Source organism: Protopterus annectens, chromosome 2.part1, assembly GCF_019279795.1.
Source record: "Protopterus annectens isolate FY-2018-M chromosome 2.part1, PAN1.0, whole genome shotgun sequence".
NCBI classification, from domain to species: domain Eukaryota; kingdom Metazoa; phylum Chordata; order Ceratodontiformes; family Protopteridae; genus Protopterus; species Protopterus annectens.
The window spans coordinates 39,400,828-39,418,354 of record NC_056729.1 but is presented as its reverse complement, the minus strand read 5'-3'; the positions used below and the strand labels follow the sequence as shown (position 1 = coordinate 39,418,354).

At 43.5% G+C, this 17,527-nt stretch overlaps 1 protein-coding gene across 1 annotated transcript in view; it reads right to left on the bottom strand.

The window, feature by feature from the left end:
• The window catches only part of SMOX (spermine oxidase), a 416,267-nt gene that overhangs the window by 141,818 nt on the left and 256,922 nt on the right, over window positions 1-17,527 (bottom strand). The window contains exon 6 of the mRNA XM_044062005.1: window positions 4,165-4,325. Within this exon, the coding sequence (XP_043917940.1) occupies window positions 4,165-4,325 (161 nt within the window). The remainder of the gene's footprint in view (window positions 1-4,164; window positions 4,326-17,527) is intronic.

Genomic DNA, 17,527 nt, shown 5'->3' with positions numbered 1-17,527 from the left:
TTAGCCTTCTGGTGGATTGAGACCTATCTTCTCCTCCCTTTTGGGTTGGAGTGCCCCAGTGGCGAGGTTTATACTGAGCTTGTGGTTGTCCTCTGCCCCTTGGGCGCCTGTATTTACCCCTCTGAGGCCTGTCGGAGGCTGGAAAGGACCAATTTTTTGTTGGCCAGTTTCTGCTGAAGCGAGGGGGTTGTACTTGTAGGAAATCTTTGACTGTCTGCATTGACTTTGCCTTATCTTCCATTTTCTTTAAAACTTCTTCTGCTTTAACACCAAAAAGAACGTCCTGCTGTAAGGGAGCATCTAGTAGCTTTGCTTTAACATGATCAGGCAGACTTTGTTCTTTTAACCAGGCATGCCTACGTATAACTGATCCAGTGATGGCTACTCTGCAGGAGGCCTCTAAAGAGTCAAACCCACATTGTAAGGCATGTTTGCCCACCTGCTCGGTGGCGTGCAACAAATCCTGTACTTCTTTCAATTCAGATTGTTGAGGGAGGGTGGTTATCTTTTGTTTTAACTGAGAGATCAGAAATTGCTGATACTTAAGCATATGAAATTGACAGTTTAGTGCTCTCATGGCTAAAGTGGCTGAGGTATAAACCATTTTCCCCCATCTGTCTAGTGCTCTTGAATCCCTTTCAGAAATTACTGGATTTTTAGCCATGGAAGCCTTAGCCCCCTTGGGACCCTGGGAGATAGTCTCTGGGTCAGCTATTGGGCTTTTGTAAAGGAATTTGTGGGAATCAGGTACTCTGTAGTATCTATCAGGCTTGGCCAGGGCAGGAGGTAGGGAGTCAGGGTTGAAACTGTATTCTAAATAGACATCATCCACAATGTCCAAAACAGGAGGAATGGCTAGGGGTCTGTGTTGGGGGAGTAAAAGAAACTCTCTGAGCCTTTTCTTGGAATCAGAGTAATCCTGACCTTCCCAGTGAAAATGTTCCCTCATAGTGTGTAAAGTTTCCCCAAAAGAGTAATCTTCTGGAGGGGAAGCTGAGGGAATAGAGTCCTCAGCATCAGAATCTTCATAAGGAGAGAAGGAATAGTCTTGGTCCTCAGAGGAATATGAAGAAATAGACAGTTGTTCAGAGGAAGCAGAATCTTCCTCTTGTCTAGGCCTTTTGTCAGGAGGAGGCTGAGAACCCCTGATAAGAGAAATCAAATCTTCAGCCATCTTGAGCATCTTTTTCTTAGGCATAGGGCCTTGAACAGGAGACTGAAGTGAAGCCTTTTTCGATTTAGAAGGAGTCTTCGACTTGGAAAACGTTTTGACTGTAAGAGTCGTCGGTCTGAAAACGCCTTCAGAAACCGATGGTGTTTCAGAAGCACCGACGTCCTTGGAAGGTAAATTGTCAGAAGGGCCTGAAGTAAAAGGCTGTGTTGGCCTAGTACATTCCGTCAAAATATCTGTGGCGGTCTCGGGTTCCAGAACTGCGGTAGTCAGAGGCTGCGTCGGAGCCTCACTGATATCTGGAGAACCGGAGACTGGATCAACCGAGGCCTTGGAATCAGGCTTAGGCCTGGGCTGTCGGTCCTTGTCCCTGCGCTTTTTGTGCACGCCGGTAGTCGGTAGCTCCGACGGCATGGTGTAATTAAATTTTCTACCAAAAAAGTGTTGTGCGAAATCAAATCGTCTTAATAGTACGTTTATTAAATCTAGCACAAAAACGACAAGAAGTGACGTCGTGATCAGGGCCTAGGCAAGGTATGCAATAAGAATGAAAATCCTTATGAGGTATTTGCTTCCCACAAAAAATACAATTGTTAACTTTTTCTGACATCAGTCTGAGGCAAGAAAAGTTTCCCCAACGGGGTACTTAGCTTTATAGAAGACTTCGGTCTGAAATTCTAATTCAAAAATCTCAGGAGTCGGCCGACCGGCACTTGCGAACTGCTTCTGCTTCGGGCACCGCGCGGCAAGAAAGACTGAAGAAAATAGCGTTGGTTGCAATATACATACCCCTGGCGCACTGACGTCAGGGATGAGGCGACAGCAACCGACCTCGGACCAAGACTTTGGAAATCCGGTCGACTGCGGGACCGCCTGACGACAGGATAACCCATGTGTAATGACTGCAGCAGGGTAACATGATGAATATCACCAAAAATCAAGATCCAAACCAAAGCACCAAAAATGCACTGACAGTCATAAAAGAACAGCACACTTACATAGTCAACATATGTGATCATGGTATGTATCATAATGTGTGCATAACTTTCCCTGGGGTGGGAGCTTCTGCAAAAAAAGATGCTGGATTCTGATTCTAAACAGGATAACTTAACTAGTGTACCCATCAGAAAAGATCTTCAGTTTTAGATTAAACCATTTTGACTCATTTATCATCATCATTTCACATTGTCTCCTCTTTGGAGAAGGGACACTCACTAGCAAACCAAAAATATAATCACGCAATTGTTTTTCTCCACAAATTATACATTGGGGGGGGGGGGCACCAGACCAAAGTACTCAAAAAATGTATTATTGTGGTCTGACTGTGGACCCACAGGATAATCAATCTACTTCACATAGAAATCTTCCTTATCATAAAACAGTGGGGAAAGAGACAATTTTCTTTCTTTACCTTTCCCTACAGAAGATAGTATAGGCAAAGATATCAGCTCATGTAAAACCAAAAAGGACCTACATAGGTGTTAAATCATTTTTTTTTTAGAAATAATGCTCATACTCTGCAATTTACTGATTTTGCAAGCATTTTATAATCAAAGGGCTGGGGATACAAAAGGCTGTACTGACTACGACAATGAAGGCAATGATGCAGCCAATAGCAACATACTCTTTGACAAGAAAACTCCATAACCTTAGGCATTTCCACAATTAAAATGCCAGGTCCTGTTCTAGTTTAGAATGAATATAAATCTGGAAAACAATTCTGTACAGTCCTGATGATTCTACCAGTGTGTGGGTCAGCTATTTAACTTTGTAAGCAACTACTTTAAAACACTTGAATTACTTGCTTTTGTGACCTAGAAGTAGGAGCCATTGAAGGTATAGCCAGGCCTTCAGTGGAGTTTAAGGAAAAGTTATTTTTTTTCTGTTACTGAATCCTCCTCAATGCATTTTTTCAGCCGAACATTAACTTTTCTCCTCCTTTTTCTTTGTCTGACAGAAATAAAGTTTTACACGTCATCAGTTGACTTTATTAAACTTCCCACATTTTCCCCACTGTGTTACAATCTGGCCACAACACAAAAACAGACATGATGGATTGTGAAGCAAAAAAACACGTCCTAATGGATTCTGAAATGGAAGGTACACCTACCAGATGCAACACATCAAAAAGTACTTAATACTGAATGTATATTAAGTAGTTTCAGGAAATACTGAAGAGACAAAAGCTACAATGAAGGAGTAATGACTTATTAGCACACTCAAATACAAAAAAAAATACTAGCTGAGTTACTAAGAGTTTCAAAGTGGTAAGTAAGCACATACTGACGCTATTTGTATGTAAACATTGCATCACAGTATGCCATTACCTGTATCAGTATAAGAACAGTGTAGGTCTTCACAGGGTAATGAGACAGCTATGGAAAACAATGACCAGGCTGATGAAGTTTCCCTGGTGAGTAAACCCATATGTTATGGCTCACTGGCCCAGTGACATTCCTCAAAACTGTATCAGATATGCCCATTTGTCAAGGGAGTTGCAGGACTGGATTTATTGAAAAAAGATGCACACATTCGTTTAAATATTATTAACCAGGCTTGAAATCAGCAGCAGCTGCAAAAGCCAGTGTGACCACACTGATACTATGCTTCTTGGTACAATGGAGCTAAACACAAGCTTCAGGCAGCACATATACCATCTGTCTTGCTAGTACTGCTGTGTTGGTATGATTAAAGTGAAACTAATAGTCTTCCTCTGCAAACTGTCCCAACAAGAGGGATACTGCAGATTCATGCATGGAACACCAATGAACTGACGAAAAGCAACAGTCCTCAGCTCATTTTGAATTTTGCATTCCCCATCAATGGATGTATCAGCAGAATGCTTAGCATGCAGCATTTGGGTTTCTGCTGTTGAATAGTTTAAGATAAAAAATATAAGGCAAGAAACAAAAATAAACAACTGAACATGTTCCTATTACAAAACAAAGTTTTGTATTTTCTTAAGAAAAGCTATTATATCTGACAATACCTACCACCATTTTTGAACTTTCAGTATAAGGCAGTGGCATGGCTAGCTTTTCCACATCAGCTCCACTTGAACCAACTTGAATATAAGAGTAGGACCCAAGAAAGTAAGGATTACTTCCCCACGATGAACGAAAAATTTTTCGTGGCTTTGGAATGTTTGGATTCCCTAGTAAAAAACAAACAAATATTTTTTTAGTAAAATTAAGTCCTAGCCACTTTTGCATTATGCATATGTTCATGCTGTCTAATTCTGGAAGTCACTATAAGTAAAGAATGGACGTGATTTGGCATCTTGTTCACGTTAAAACTTTTTAAAATCATTTTCACTTTCTGAAACACTATGCAGGTGTGGCCACTTGCTCTTTATTTTATGCATGCACAAATGTGCATGTAACAACTACCTATCCATTTTTAGTACAAACTAAGTAATTATGGCAACATGGTGAGACAATGGTAAGATCTTTGCCTCAAATCTCCAGATTATGGGATCAGTCCTTATTTCCAATCCATATTTGTTTGGGGTCTGTATAAATTCTTTGTGTTTATCCGGGTTTTCTCCATGTAATCTGGATTCTTCTCATCTCCTGAAAATATGGTGGTTGACTGGCTATATTCAACTCTCTCTAAAAGAGTCCATATCCAACTTATCCACTCAATAAATGATACAAAATGTCACAGTAAGCTGCAGATAATGTCATAAGAAACAGGATTAAGTCAAACTACAGAGGGAATATTATGGTAGTCCCACCAAGATAGCACTCACACAAATACATACACACAAACCTAGTGACAATTCCACATATGCAGTAGATCTTTTGGAGATACGAGGGGAGCAAAGTACTACTAACAAAGCTATATGGCTATGAGGATACCACAAAGGCAGTAAATGAGACCAAAAAGTAAACTATCTCATCTTTTGTGGGTATGGAACACTGTCTGCTGTACCTCAGATTCAACACACCAAACCCATAAAGCTAAGGCAACTGCAGCAGTGATACCAATGATGAACATCATAGGATATCAAATTATCTGCCTCTGATTCAAAACCCGAGGGGGCAGGGATCTGACAGTTACAATTTAATCCCCTTGATCTAACTCAAAATTCTTCTTCAGAGGAAAAGTAGTGTAATTTCCTTTTTAAAGGAATAGAAGCTGAAGAAAATGAAAGCCAACTAGTTTGAAAAGCCAAAGTTAAACCAGTCCCCTTTATGTTCTTTTTTTTAACTTGGATGAGGGGTAAAGGATAGAGAAATGTGTTATATTTTCTGTCTACGCTTATGAGGAATATCCAGATGTGTAGTCCTTGGGCTGGAAGCAGAAAGTACAGTTCTGTGCACTTACCATAAATGTAGATGTTGAAGTGTATTCACTGTTGCAGTCCTAACATATGGGTTATCCGGCTCCCAGTAGCCCTCAGTCGGCCCGAATTCCAGAGTCCTCTGTATATGATGTCGGCTATTGTCGGCTGTAAAACTGATGTCAGAACGTCAGGTATAAAAGGAGGCAGCCGACGCCATTTCCTCAGTTTTTCATGACTTAAATGTCAAGAGCCCCCAAAAGAAGGCTAATCCAGGAAGGAAACACCCTGGAAACATGCCATCCAAAAAATAAAATATCTAGTCTGTGCCTTAGGAAAAAAGGGGGAATGGAGGGTGGGGAACCACGACTGCAACAGTGAATACACTCGAACGTCTACATTTATGGTAAGTGTACACAACTGTACTATGTTCTTTGTGTTTCACTGTTGTAGTCCTAACACATGGGTTGATTCCCAAAGCCCAGAGAAAAACAAAGAGGGGAGGAAGAATCACAGATTAAGGGTTGGTAAGGAGGCCTTGCAAAAAGTACAGTTTTGTACCTACTATAAATGTAGATGTTCGAGTGTTCACACTGCTGCAGTCATTACACTTGGGTTATCCTGCCGTCAGGCGGTCCCGTAGTCGGCCAGAGTTCCAAAGTCTTGGTCCGGCGTCGGTTGCTGTCTTTTCTTCCCTGACATCAGTGCGCCAGGGGTATATAAGATGCATCCGACACCATTTTCTTCAGTTTTTCTTGCCCCGGATGTCAGGTGCCCCCAAAGTAGGTAGGCAATACATATTGCTAATAAAAAATATACATATAAAAATAAAAACAATACCTTCAGTTACAAGCAAATACACCACAAAGGTTGTATAGGATAGAAAGGTATAGTTAAGTCCAGCTAGTTCAGAGGGGATGGAGGGAGGGTAACCTGGACTGCAGCAGTGTGAACACTCGAACATCTACATTTATGGTAGGTACAAAACTGTACTATGTTCATCGTGTTACACTGCTGCAGTCATTACATCATTACACTTGGGTAGAATCCCAAAGCTAAGGTTGGGTGGCTGGTCTATAAAGAGTTAGGATTGGCTATGAGGCCCTGCAGAACTGCAGTGGCAAATCCTGCTCTGGATTTAGAGTAAAGAGGCAGGTGGTAATGCTTGGTAAAGGTGTGCACTGAATTCCAAGTTGCAGCCTCCAAAATTTCCTTGGTAGGTACTCCTCTGAGAAAGGCTGTTGAAGTGGCTGTTGCCCTGGTGGAATGTGGCCTAATGTTATTTGGGACTGATTTTCCATGCTGTGTGTAGCAGTAACGTATACAGTGTCCTATCCATTTGGATATAGTCTGCTTTGAGATAGCCTTGCCCTGTGATCCTGCAGCATATACTACAAACAGTTGCTGAATTTTCCTGAAAGCTTTTGTTTTGTCCAAGTAGAAGCGTAGCTGCCTGTGTATGTCCAAAGAATGCAGACGTTTCTCCCCTTTATTCTGGGGGTTTGGATAAAAAGTTGGCAAATGGATGGTTTGGTTAAGAGCCACACTAGATACCACCTTTGGCATAAAGGTAGGATTTGTCCTTAAAGAAACCCTGTCCTGATGAAAAATTATAAAAGGTTCCACTGCCATTAATGCCTGTAGCTCTGAGACTCTTCATGCTGAAGTTACTGCCAGGAGGAGAGCTGTTTTCCATGATAAAAATTTTTGATCGGCTGTAGTGGCTGGGTCAAAAGGTGGCAGGGTTAGTTTTTCCAAAACGAAATTGAGGTCCCAAGTTGGTGTTGGTGCTCTCCGGGGCGGTCTTTTAGCAAGGGATGAGAGAATAAAGGAGGATTCGTGTTGTAATGTGCTGAAATGGCAGAGGCGTGGATCTTAATTGATGATAAGGATAGGCCTCTGTCCAGCATCTCAGTTAAGTATTGTAAAATCTGAGGAATGTTTGGAATTAGAGGGTCAAGGTTTTGAGCCTAGAATCTCTTCCACTTTTTTGAGTAAGCTTTCCTGGTGCTAGGCCTCCTGGCCTCCAAAATGACATCCATAACAGCTTTTGAGAAAGGTGTTGCCTGTTTGACTAATGAATCTGCCATGCAGCCAGGTTTAGGGTTTTGAGCTGACCGTGCAGGATCTGATTGTTTTGTTGAGTCAGAAGGTGTGGAATTTGTGGCAAAATCCATGGTGGGCCTTGAGCTAAGTTCCTTAAGGTAGGGGTACCAGTGCTGGCGTTGCCAGTCTGGCACAATCAGAATCATCTGTGGTTTTTCTTGTCTGGCTTTTAGGAGTACCTTTGAAAGGAGAGGCAGTGGCGGGAAGGCATAAGCTTTTAGGTTTTTCCAGATGAACAAAAGAGCATCCACTTTCCATGCTTGTTTGTGATAAGTCCTTGTGCAGAATTTTTGTAGTTGGCAATTCAGTGGGGAGGCAAAAAGCTCTATGTCTGGGCATCCCCATTTTTTCGTTACCATGCTGAAGATTTGTGGATTCAATTTCCATTCGTGAGGGTCCATGATATTTCTGCTTAGATCGTCTGCCAGAGTATTTTTCTTTCCTGGCAGGAATTGTGCTTGCAAGTGAACTTGATACGTTACAGCTGTGTTCCACAAGGTCATGGCTTGCCTGCATAGGGGATAAGAATAAGTGCCCCCTTGCTTGTTTATGTACCACATTACTGTGGTGTTGTCTGTCTTTAGTAGTAATTGTCCTGGATGCAGAAGGTCCTTGAAAGCTGTTAGGGCATTTTGAACAGCCAACATCTCTTTCTGATTGATGTGAAGATGCAGCTGGTCTGTGGTCCACTTGCCCTGAATGCATTTTCCTACCATGTGTGCTCCTCAGGCGTAATCCGAAGCATCTGTTGTTAGAGTCTGCCTGGCTGTGGGTAGGGTAAAAGGCTGACCCTTGTTTAGGTGACATGCCTGTGCCCACCATCGAAAATCCTGTTGTAGGCAGGGAATCACTGGTATTACTGCTTCTAAACTGTGAGAGTGTTGAGTCCAAACACTTTTTAGGTACCATTGTAATTTCCTCATATGCAGTCTGGCATATGGTATTATTAGTATGCAAGATGCCATGAATCCCAGGGCCTGCAGAATTTGCCTTCAGGGAGATGGGACTTTTTTGCCAGTAGTTGAAAATATTGAGTTAGTTGAACTTGTTTGTCTGGCGTGAGGTAAGCCATCTGGGCCGTTGTATTTAAGCTGGCACCCAGGAATATAATTTGTTGTGATGGCACTAGTTTTGACTTCTTTTCATTTACTGTGTAAATTAGCAACCCTTTTACAAATGCCAGATGCTGTAGAAGAATGTCCTTTGTCTCTGCTTGAATGAGGCAGTCGTCCAGGTATGGATATATTTGAATTCCTTTTTGTCTGCAAAATGCAATTACTGGTGCCAGGCACTTTGTGAAGACCCTGGGCGCAGTAGATAAGCCAAAGGGCAGTGCAGAGAATTGGTAGTGCATTGTACCAGTTTTGAATCTGAGGTATCTTCTGCAATTTTGTCTGATAGGGACATGCAGGTATGCCTCTTTGTGGTCCAGAGTAACAAACCAAGCCTTCTTGCCCAGCATGGGTAGAAGCTGCTGTAATGTCAACATTTTGAATTTCGGAATATCCAGGTAAGTATTTAGAATTGAAAGGTCTAGTATGGGCCTCCAGGCCTTGTCCTTTCTGGGGACCAGGAAGAGTCTTGAGTAAAATCCTTGTCCTTGTTCCTGTTGTGGTACTTTTTGAATAGCTCTCATGTCCATTTTGTTTCAATTTGTTTCTGTGCCTCTGCCCATTGATTTTGTGGCAGGTCTGGCATTCCTTTTAGCCTTGGTAAAGTATGAAAGTGGAACCTGTAACCTTGAGACACAACATTCAGAACCCATTTGTCTTGGGTGATTGTTTGCCAGTTTTGAGAAAAAAAGTGCTAGTTTTCCCCCTAAGGGGGCTTCCAAAAGGGAAGTGCTTGGCGTACGAAAGGGAAAGTCATTGTGACTGTTTCCTGTAAGGTTGAGACTTGTCCTCACCTCCTTTTGGGGTTGAGGTGCCCCACTGTCGTTGTCTGTTTCAGCCTTGGGGTTAAGATCTGCCTCTTGGGCGTCTGTATCTGCCTCTCTGTGGCCTGTCTGACACTGGAAAGGACCAATTCTTTGTTGGCCAATTTCTGCTAAATCGAGGTGGCTGTACCTGTAAGAAATCCTTGACTGTTTGCATAGATTTAGCTTTATCCTCCATTTTCTTTAACACGTCTTCTGCCTTAAGACCAAACAAGGTATCATGCTGTAAAGGAACATCCAACAATTTTGCCTTAACATGATCAGGTAAACTCTGTTATTTTAACCAAGCATGTCTTTGAATCACAGAACCTGTAACTGCGGCTCTACAAGAGGCCTCTAAAGAATCAAAACCACATTGTAGAGTATGTTTTCCCACCTGTTCAACTGCATGCAATAAATCCTGCATTTCTTTACAATCAGGAGCTTCTGAGCTTGCAAGCATTTTCTGTTTTAACTGAGCCATTAAATATTGTTGGTAATTAAGCATGTGAAACTGGCAATTTAAAGCTCTTACTGCTAAAGTTGCAGAAGTGCATACTTTCTTCCCCCATCTATCCAAAGCTCTGGAATCTCTGTCAGAGGGTACTGGATTTTTTTTGCAATGGAAGCCTTAACCCCTTTTGGACTCTGGGAAATAGTTTCTGGATCAGCCGAAGGGTTTTTATAAAGAAACTTGTGAGAGTCTGGGACTCTATAATATCTACCTGGCTTGGCTGGTGCAGGGGGAAAAGAATCAGGAGATAAGCTGGATTCAGAGAACACATCATCCACAATATCTAGCACAGGCAGAATAGCCAAGGGCCTGTGCTGAGGCAATAAAAGGAAATCCCTGAGCCTTTTCTTGGATTCTGAGTAATCCTGACTTTCCCAATGGAAATGTTCCCTCATGGTATGTAAAGTTTCCCCAAAAGAATAATCCTCAGGAGGAGAGGCTGAAGGGATAGATTCTTCAGCATCAGAGTCCTCGCAGGGGGACAGAGAGTATCCCTGGTCTGAAGAGAAATCAGAGGAAAAGGAAACCTGATCAGAGGAATCATAGTCTGTATCCTGCCTAGGCCTTTTCTCAGGAGGGGGATGGGAACCCCTGATTAGAGTAATGAGGTCTTCGGCCATTTTAAGCATCTGTTTCTTAGGCATGGAGGTCTGTCCAGGAGAATGCTGTACTTGTTTCTTTGTCTTTAATGGTACTTTGTCTTGGCTGTTGTTTTAATGGTAAGTTGTGAAGGTCTGACCCTCAGAAGCCGATACCTGCTCAGTGGCTCCGGACCAATCTGAGGGATTAGTTTCCGTAGGCCCAATACCTTGAGTTTCCAGAGGCCTAGCTGTCTCCACGTGGGAGTCGGAGGCGGCCTGTGGCTCTGAGGTAGCGGGTGTCAGGGGCTGCGAAAGCGCCTCACTGAGAACCGGCGACTGGCCTAGAAGAGGTTTTGTCGTCGGTTTTGGACTTCAGATGCCTGTCTTTATCCTTGTCCTTGCGTTTTTTTGGTATTGCAGTCATCGGTTGATCCAACGGCATAGTATAATTGAACCTTCGGCCAAAGTAGTGCAAAGCAAAATCAAAACGTCTTTTTATAGTGCGTTTGTTAAATCTAGCACAAAACCGACAACTAGTGACGTCGTGATCAGGGCCTAGGCATGGGATACAGTAAGAGTGGAAGTGAGGTATTTGCTTCCCACAAGAAATACAATTATTAACTTTTTCTGACATCGGTCTGAGGCAAGAAAAAAGTTTCCCCAACAGGGTACTTAGCTTTATTGAAGACTTTGGATCTGAAATTCGACTTCGAAAATCTCAGGAGTTGGCCGACCGGCACTTGCGAACTGCTTCTGCTTCAGGCACCGCATGGCAAGAAAGACTGAAGAAAATGGCGTCGGATGCATCTTATATACCTCTGGCACACTGACGTCAGGGAAGAAGCGACAGCAACCGACGCCGGACCAAGACTTTGGAACTCTGGCCGACTATGGGACCGCATGACGGCAGGATAACCCAAATGTAATGACTGCAGCAGTGTAACACGATGAACATCTCCATTTGTATTCAGGGAATTACAGGAAGAATCAAGTCTAAGTCCTGTGTGTGTTGGCACCAAAGGTTCTTGAGGTACCATTGAAGTTTTCTCATATGCAGCCTTGCATATGGGATCATCTGAATACATGAAGCCATGAACCCCAGTGCTTGCAGGAATTGCCTTGCAGAGAGGTGGGTCATCCTTGCCAAGTTCTTGAAATAAACCGAAAGATCTTCTTGTTTCTCTTGCAGGAGGAATACCATCTGGGCGGCTGTATTCAGGCTCGCTCCCAGGAAAACAATCTCCCTTGTAGGAACCAACTTTGGCTTCTTTTCGTTGAGAGTGTAACCCAAAGAGGTGAGAATGTTCTTCACAAAGTCCAAATCCTTTTTTAGTTGTTCTGGGGAGTTTGCTTGAATGAGACAGTCATCCAGGTAAGGATAAATCTGAATGTTTCTCTGCCTGCAAAAAGCAATGACTGGCGCCAGGCACTTCGTGAAAACTCTGGGAGCAGTAGATAAGCCAAAGGGCAGTGCAGAGAATTAGAAGTGTTGTTCCCCAGCCATAAAACGAAGGAACTGCCTGCAAATTTCCCTTATTGGGATGTGCAGATACACCTCCTTGAGATCTAAAGTTACCAGCCATGAATCCTTGTACAGCACTGGCAGTAACTGTTGGAAGAGTGAGCATCTTGAATTTGGGAATCACCAGAAAAGTGTTTAGAATAGACAGATCCAGAATAGGGTGCCAGGTGCCCCCTTTTTTTGGGTACCAGAAAAAGTCTTGAATAAAAACCTAGGCTGCCTGAGCTGCAGGAACTGGATCTATAGCACCCATAGACATTAGAGAAGAAATTTGATTTTCTACCTCTGCCCTGAGAGTTCTGGGTATGTCTGGGTACCCTTGTAGAACAGGGAAGGTGTGAAAATAAAACTTGTAACTTTGGTTTACTATACTGAGCACCCATTTGTCGTCTGTGATGGTAGACCATACCTCTGCAAACCTGGCTAACCTTCCCTCCAAGGGAAGCCCTGGGCCTGCAGAGGTAGGCACAAGAAGGCCGGAGTCATTGAGAATGCTTGCTTTGGGAAGCTGGCTTAGAACTTCCCGATTTAGAAGAAGAATGCCATTGTTTAGCCTTTTGAGGAGCAGAAGCCTGCCCTCTGGAAGATCTGAACCACCTAGGCCTAGAGCGACCCTGCTTGCCAGAATCAGGGAAAGACCAATTCTTGGAAGGATAATGTCTACTAAACCGAGGAGGCTGAACCTGAAGGAAATCTTTAACAGCTTGCATAGATTTCACCTTATCCACCAACTTCTTCAGTACCTCCTCAGCCTTGTTACCAAAAAGGTTGTCTTTGTGCAAAGGAACATCGAGCAATTTAGACTGAACAGGTTCAGAAACAGGCTGATCCCTAAGCCAAGCATGCCTTCTAATAATGGAACCAGTGGCTACTGCTCTGCAGGAAGCCTCCAAGGTGTCAAAACCGCAATGTAGTGAATGCTTATTAACTAGAGCGGCAGAATTTAGTAAATCTCGTTAAGTCTTTGTTCTCCGACAAGGAAGGAACATCCCCAAGTTTGGCCTTAATAGCCTCCAAAATATGCTGCTGATACGTAAGCATGTGAACAAGACAATTTACAGATCTAATGGCAAGAGTTGCGGAGGTATAGACTTTTTTACCCCACCTGTCCAAGGCCCTAGACTCCTTATCAGGAGGTACAGGGTTTTCAGCAATAGTAGCCTTAACACCCTTGGGGCCTTGAGAAATAATCTCAGGATCATCAGTAGGATTTTTGAAAAGAAATTGATGAGAATCAGGAACCCTATAATACCTATCAGGTTTTCTGGGGGCAGGAGGAGAAGAATTAGGATTTACAGAATTTTCCATGGAAACATCATCCACAACTTCCAAAACTGGAGGTATAACCAGAAGTTTATGCTGTGGCAAATCCAAAAATTCCCTGATTCTTTTCTTAGACTGAGGAAAATCCTGACTTTCCCATTTAAAGTGCTCCCTAAGAGAATTCAATGTATCCCCAAAGGAAAAATCTTCTGGAGGGGAGGCAGAAGGGATCAGCATCAGCGTCTTCAGCATCAGAATCCTCAAAGCCATAAGAAAGCTGAGAATTTCCCTCTTCATCAACAGAAATACTGGAAACCTCAGAATCTGAGACAGACAAAACATCAGGAGACAATTCCCTAGCCCTCTTGGAAGGGGAGGGGTGAGAGCCCCTAATAAGAGAAAGAAGATTACTAGCCATCTTTATCAACTGGGACTGAGGCAAAGGAGGGGAGGTCGACTCCTGCTTGTGAGTAGATTTGCAGCTGGAAAGTTTGCTAGTAATCCGGAGGGACTCGGGAGGCCTAGCAATTGCAGATGTCTGAATTACGGTAGCTGGTCTGGCTCTGGTCTCATATCGAAGAGAAGAGGAATCAGAAGCCGGTGCCTGCATAGTGGCTCTGGACCAATCTGAGGCGGTGACAGGCGGAGGGTCTGAAGACAAAATAGCAGCCTGCGGCATGGAGGACTCCGTAAAGGTCTCGGCAGAGGCCTGCGGCTGAAAATTTGCAGACTGCAGGGGCTGCGAAAGCACCTCACTGACTACCGCTGGGCTGACGACCAATTTCACCGGTGCGTTGTCAGCAGAATTAACCCTAGGCCTGTCACGGTTCTTGTCCTTGCGTTTCCTAGGTACATCGGAAGTCGGGAGACCAGAAGACACCTTACCGATGAACTTAGGCCAGACTCCGAAATGCTTACACAAAATCTTAGCTCTACGGCGTATGGTACGTGGGTTGAAGGAAGCACAGAAATCACAATTAGGGATGTCGTGTTGAAGGCCCAAACAAGTTATACAATAGAAATGAAAATCACGGTGCGGAATCTGTTTTCCACAGGCAAGACAGTTATTAACTTTATCTGACATTCGTTAAAGCAAGAAAAGAGGGTCCCCACCGGGGTAGTTATCTGAGGGTGTCTTCAACTTGGTAGTCGGAATGCAAAAAGAAGGTAAACAGCTGACCGGCACTAGTGCGAATTGCATCTGCTTCAGGCTCCGCGGCAAAAAAGACTGAGGAAATGACGTCGGCTGCCTCCTTTTATACCTGACGTTCTGACATCAGTTTTACAGCCGACGTCATATACCGAGGACTCTGGTATTTGGGCCGACTGAGGGCTACCGGGAGCCAGACAACCCATATGTTAGGACTGCAACAGTGAAACACGAAGAACATGTGGTAACTTTCATTAATATGGCCAGTACATTGTCAGGAAAGTACAGTTGTATAACAGCTTACCATAACAGTAGACGTCCTGCCAATAACTGTTGGAGTATTCCTGAGAAATGGGTTATCAGTAGTGACATCCAGCTGGAGTACCAAATCTTTACATTCTCTTAGTCGTACATCTGATACATGACCTCAGAACTTAAGCACTGCGGTATAAAGACAGATGTAGGAGTGTGGATCCTTAGACTATCTCCAAGCCAGCGGCTTGAAAGCTACTGAGAGATGAGACTGATCAGCTGGGAGGGGTGTTGCTAGAAAACCTGAGAAAGCTCTCCTGTACTCGTGTGAGACAGGTAAGGATAGAGCCAAAAAAGAAAGTGAGAACTGGAGATACTAGTGAAATAAAAAAGAGGGAATGGAGGGTGGGATGGAATACTGCAACAGTGACCAGTAGGACTTGTACTGTTACGGTAAGTTCTTACACAATGAAAAAAAACTCCAGAGGCACACCACGACAAACAGAGCCGACCTGATGAAAACCTTTTTATTCACACAAAGAGCACAGAACAATGGCCAGTAAGCACTTTCACATTTCTCTGAACGCTTCTTCAGACTTAAAAAGTATTCCTTCTATAGTACATCAATATAAAGGCAGGTTTAACCAGCTTGCACCAATCAAAATCATCCCATTACATCGTTAATTAATGCAGTAATCAAAAATCAATTAAATCATCTCTGCCTAGTAATGCTTACAATACTGAAAAATGTAGTGTGTCATCACATAACAAAGCATATAGAAAGCATATGCAAATGTGTGCATGCACACTTGGGAGTGGTCCCAGTTTCCAAAGGTGGGCAAAAATCTGGAGACCTTGCAGAAGAGCCCTCATTTAATTTAGGATGAAGTATTCCCTCAGGAAGTGGGTTTGCCATTTCCCTGCACTTGGTGTGATTCCGTTCATGCACCCCCACACCTCATCTGAGCCATCCATGTGAATTTACTGAGCAGGAAGAGCAGGTGAGAAAGGTAGGATTAGAGTGTCCAAAGGGTGGCAGTGCTGGGACCACATGGATTTCAGATACCACTGAATTTTCCTCATGTGAAGCCTGGGCAGGGGAAGCAAAGGAATGGTGGTTGCCATGAATTCCAATGTCCTTAGAATCTCCCTTCCCATACAAAGGGTTGTAGACAAGAAGTCTCGGAAGTAACTGGACAGACTGAGAACCTTTTCCTGGGAAAGGAAGGCATGCATTTTCTTTGTGTCCAGTTTGCATCCCAGAAACAACAGGTCCTGTGTAGGGATCATGTGCGATTTTTTGTAGTTTATGACAAAACCTAGGCCTGTCAGAAGTTGAAGGGTGAAATGAAGATGCTGCAGAAGAATGCCTGGGGAGGCAGACTGGATCAGAAGGTCATCCAGTGACAGAAAGCTACAGGCTTTATACACTTCGTGAACACTCTTTGCGATGTTGAAATATAAAATGACAACAGCAATAAACTGAAAATGCAAGGAATGAGAGAAAAACCTGAGGAATCTCTTGCAGAAAAAGGAAGATAGGGATCTGTAGGTACGCATCATTCAGATCTAATTGCACTAAGAAAGCCTGTGGTAGTATGAAAGGAAGCAAGGTCAGAAGGAAGAGCACTCTGAAAGAGGGTATCTTCAGGCAAGTGTTCAGGGTACACAGGTCTAGGATGGTACACAGGTCTAGGATGGGTCTCCATTGCCCTTCTTTTCTTGGAACTAGAAAAATCCTGGAATAAAACCCATTTCCTATTGATTCTCTTGGGACTTGCTCAATGGTGCCCTCATTCAAGAGGTCTTGAATAATGGGGGTCAGAAGGAAAATTTGGTTTTGAGGAGGTGGAGGACTGACTTTCAGGGTGGGAGGATGCTTTCTCAAGATATGACATAACAGTCCATGATGACGGAGAGGACTTATTTGTCTGTAATAAAATTTTCCCACCTAATCAGGGAGAGCGACAGTCTTTGGAAAAGAGGGACAGTGGGGCTGAGGACAGGGGGAGGGGTGCTACAGAGGTAGTCACAGACTTTTGCCCCCAAAAGCCTGGCTTCATTGCTGGAGTTTCCCTTCTTTTGGTGACAAGCCTTTGCCCACCATTGAAAAGTACAGTTTTGTACCTACCATAAATGTAGATGTTCGAAGATCCACATTGCTGCAGTCCTTACTTATGGGTAGTCCGCTGTCCTCGGTCGGCCCGAATACCAAAGTATTAGGCTGACGTCGGTCATGGGCGCCTAGATCTGACATCAGAGTGTCAGGGTATAAAGGCGCATGACCGACGTCATATCCTCAGTCTTTTCTTGCCCCAGATGTCAGAAGGCCAAACCAGAAAGGCCACAGCCAAAAACAGAATACCTCCCAAAAACATGCCCAACAACAACCATCACCTAAAGCATAACACCAAGTCTAACTACAGTGGGGAAGGAGGAGGGTAAATTGACTGCAGCAATGTGGATCTTCGAACATCTACATTTATGGTAGGTACAAAACTGTACTATGTTCTTCATCTCACATTGCTGCAGTCCTTACTTATGGGTAGAATCCCAAAGTAACGGAAAGGGAGGATGGTAAAATCATAAAGCATTAGGGGCCGCTAAAATGCCCTGTAAAATTGCAGTGGCAAATCCAGCCCTAGACTTAGAATAAAGAGGAAGGTGGTAATGTTTAGAAAAGGTATGCACTGGACTCCAAGTAGCTGCCTCCAAAATGTCTTTTGTAGCTACCCCCCTTAGAAAGGCCGTAGAAGTAGCAGTAGCCC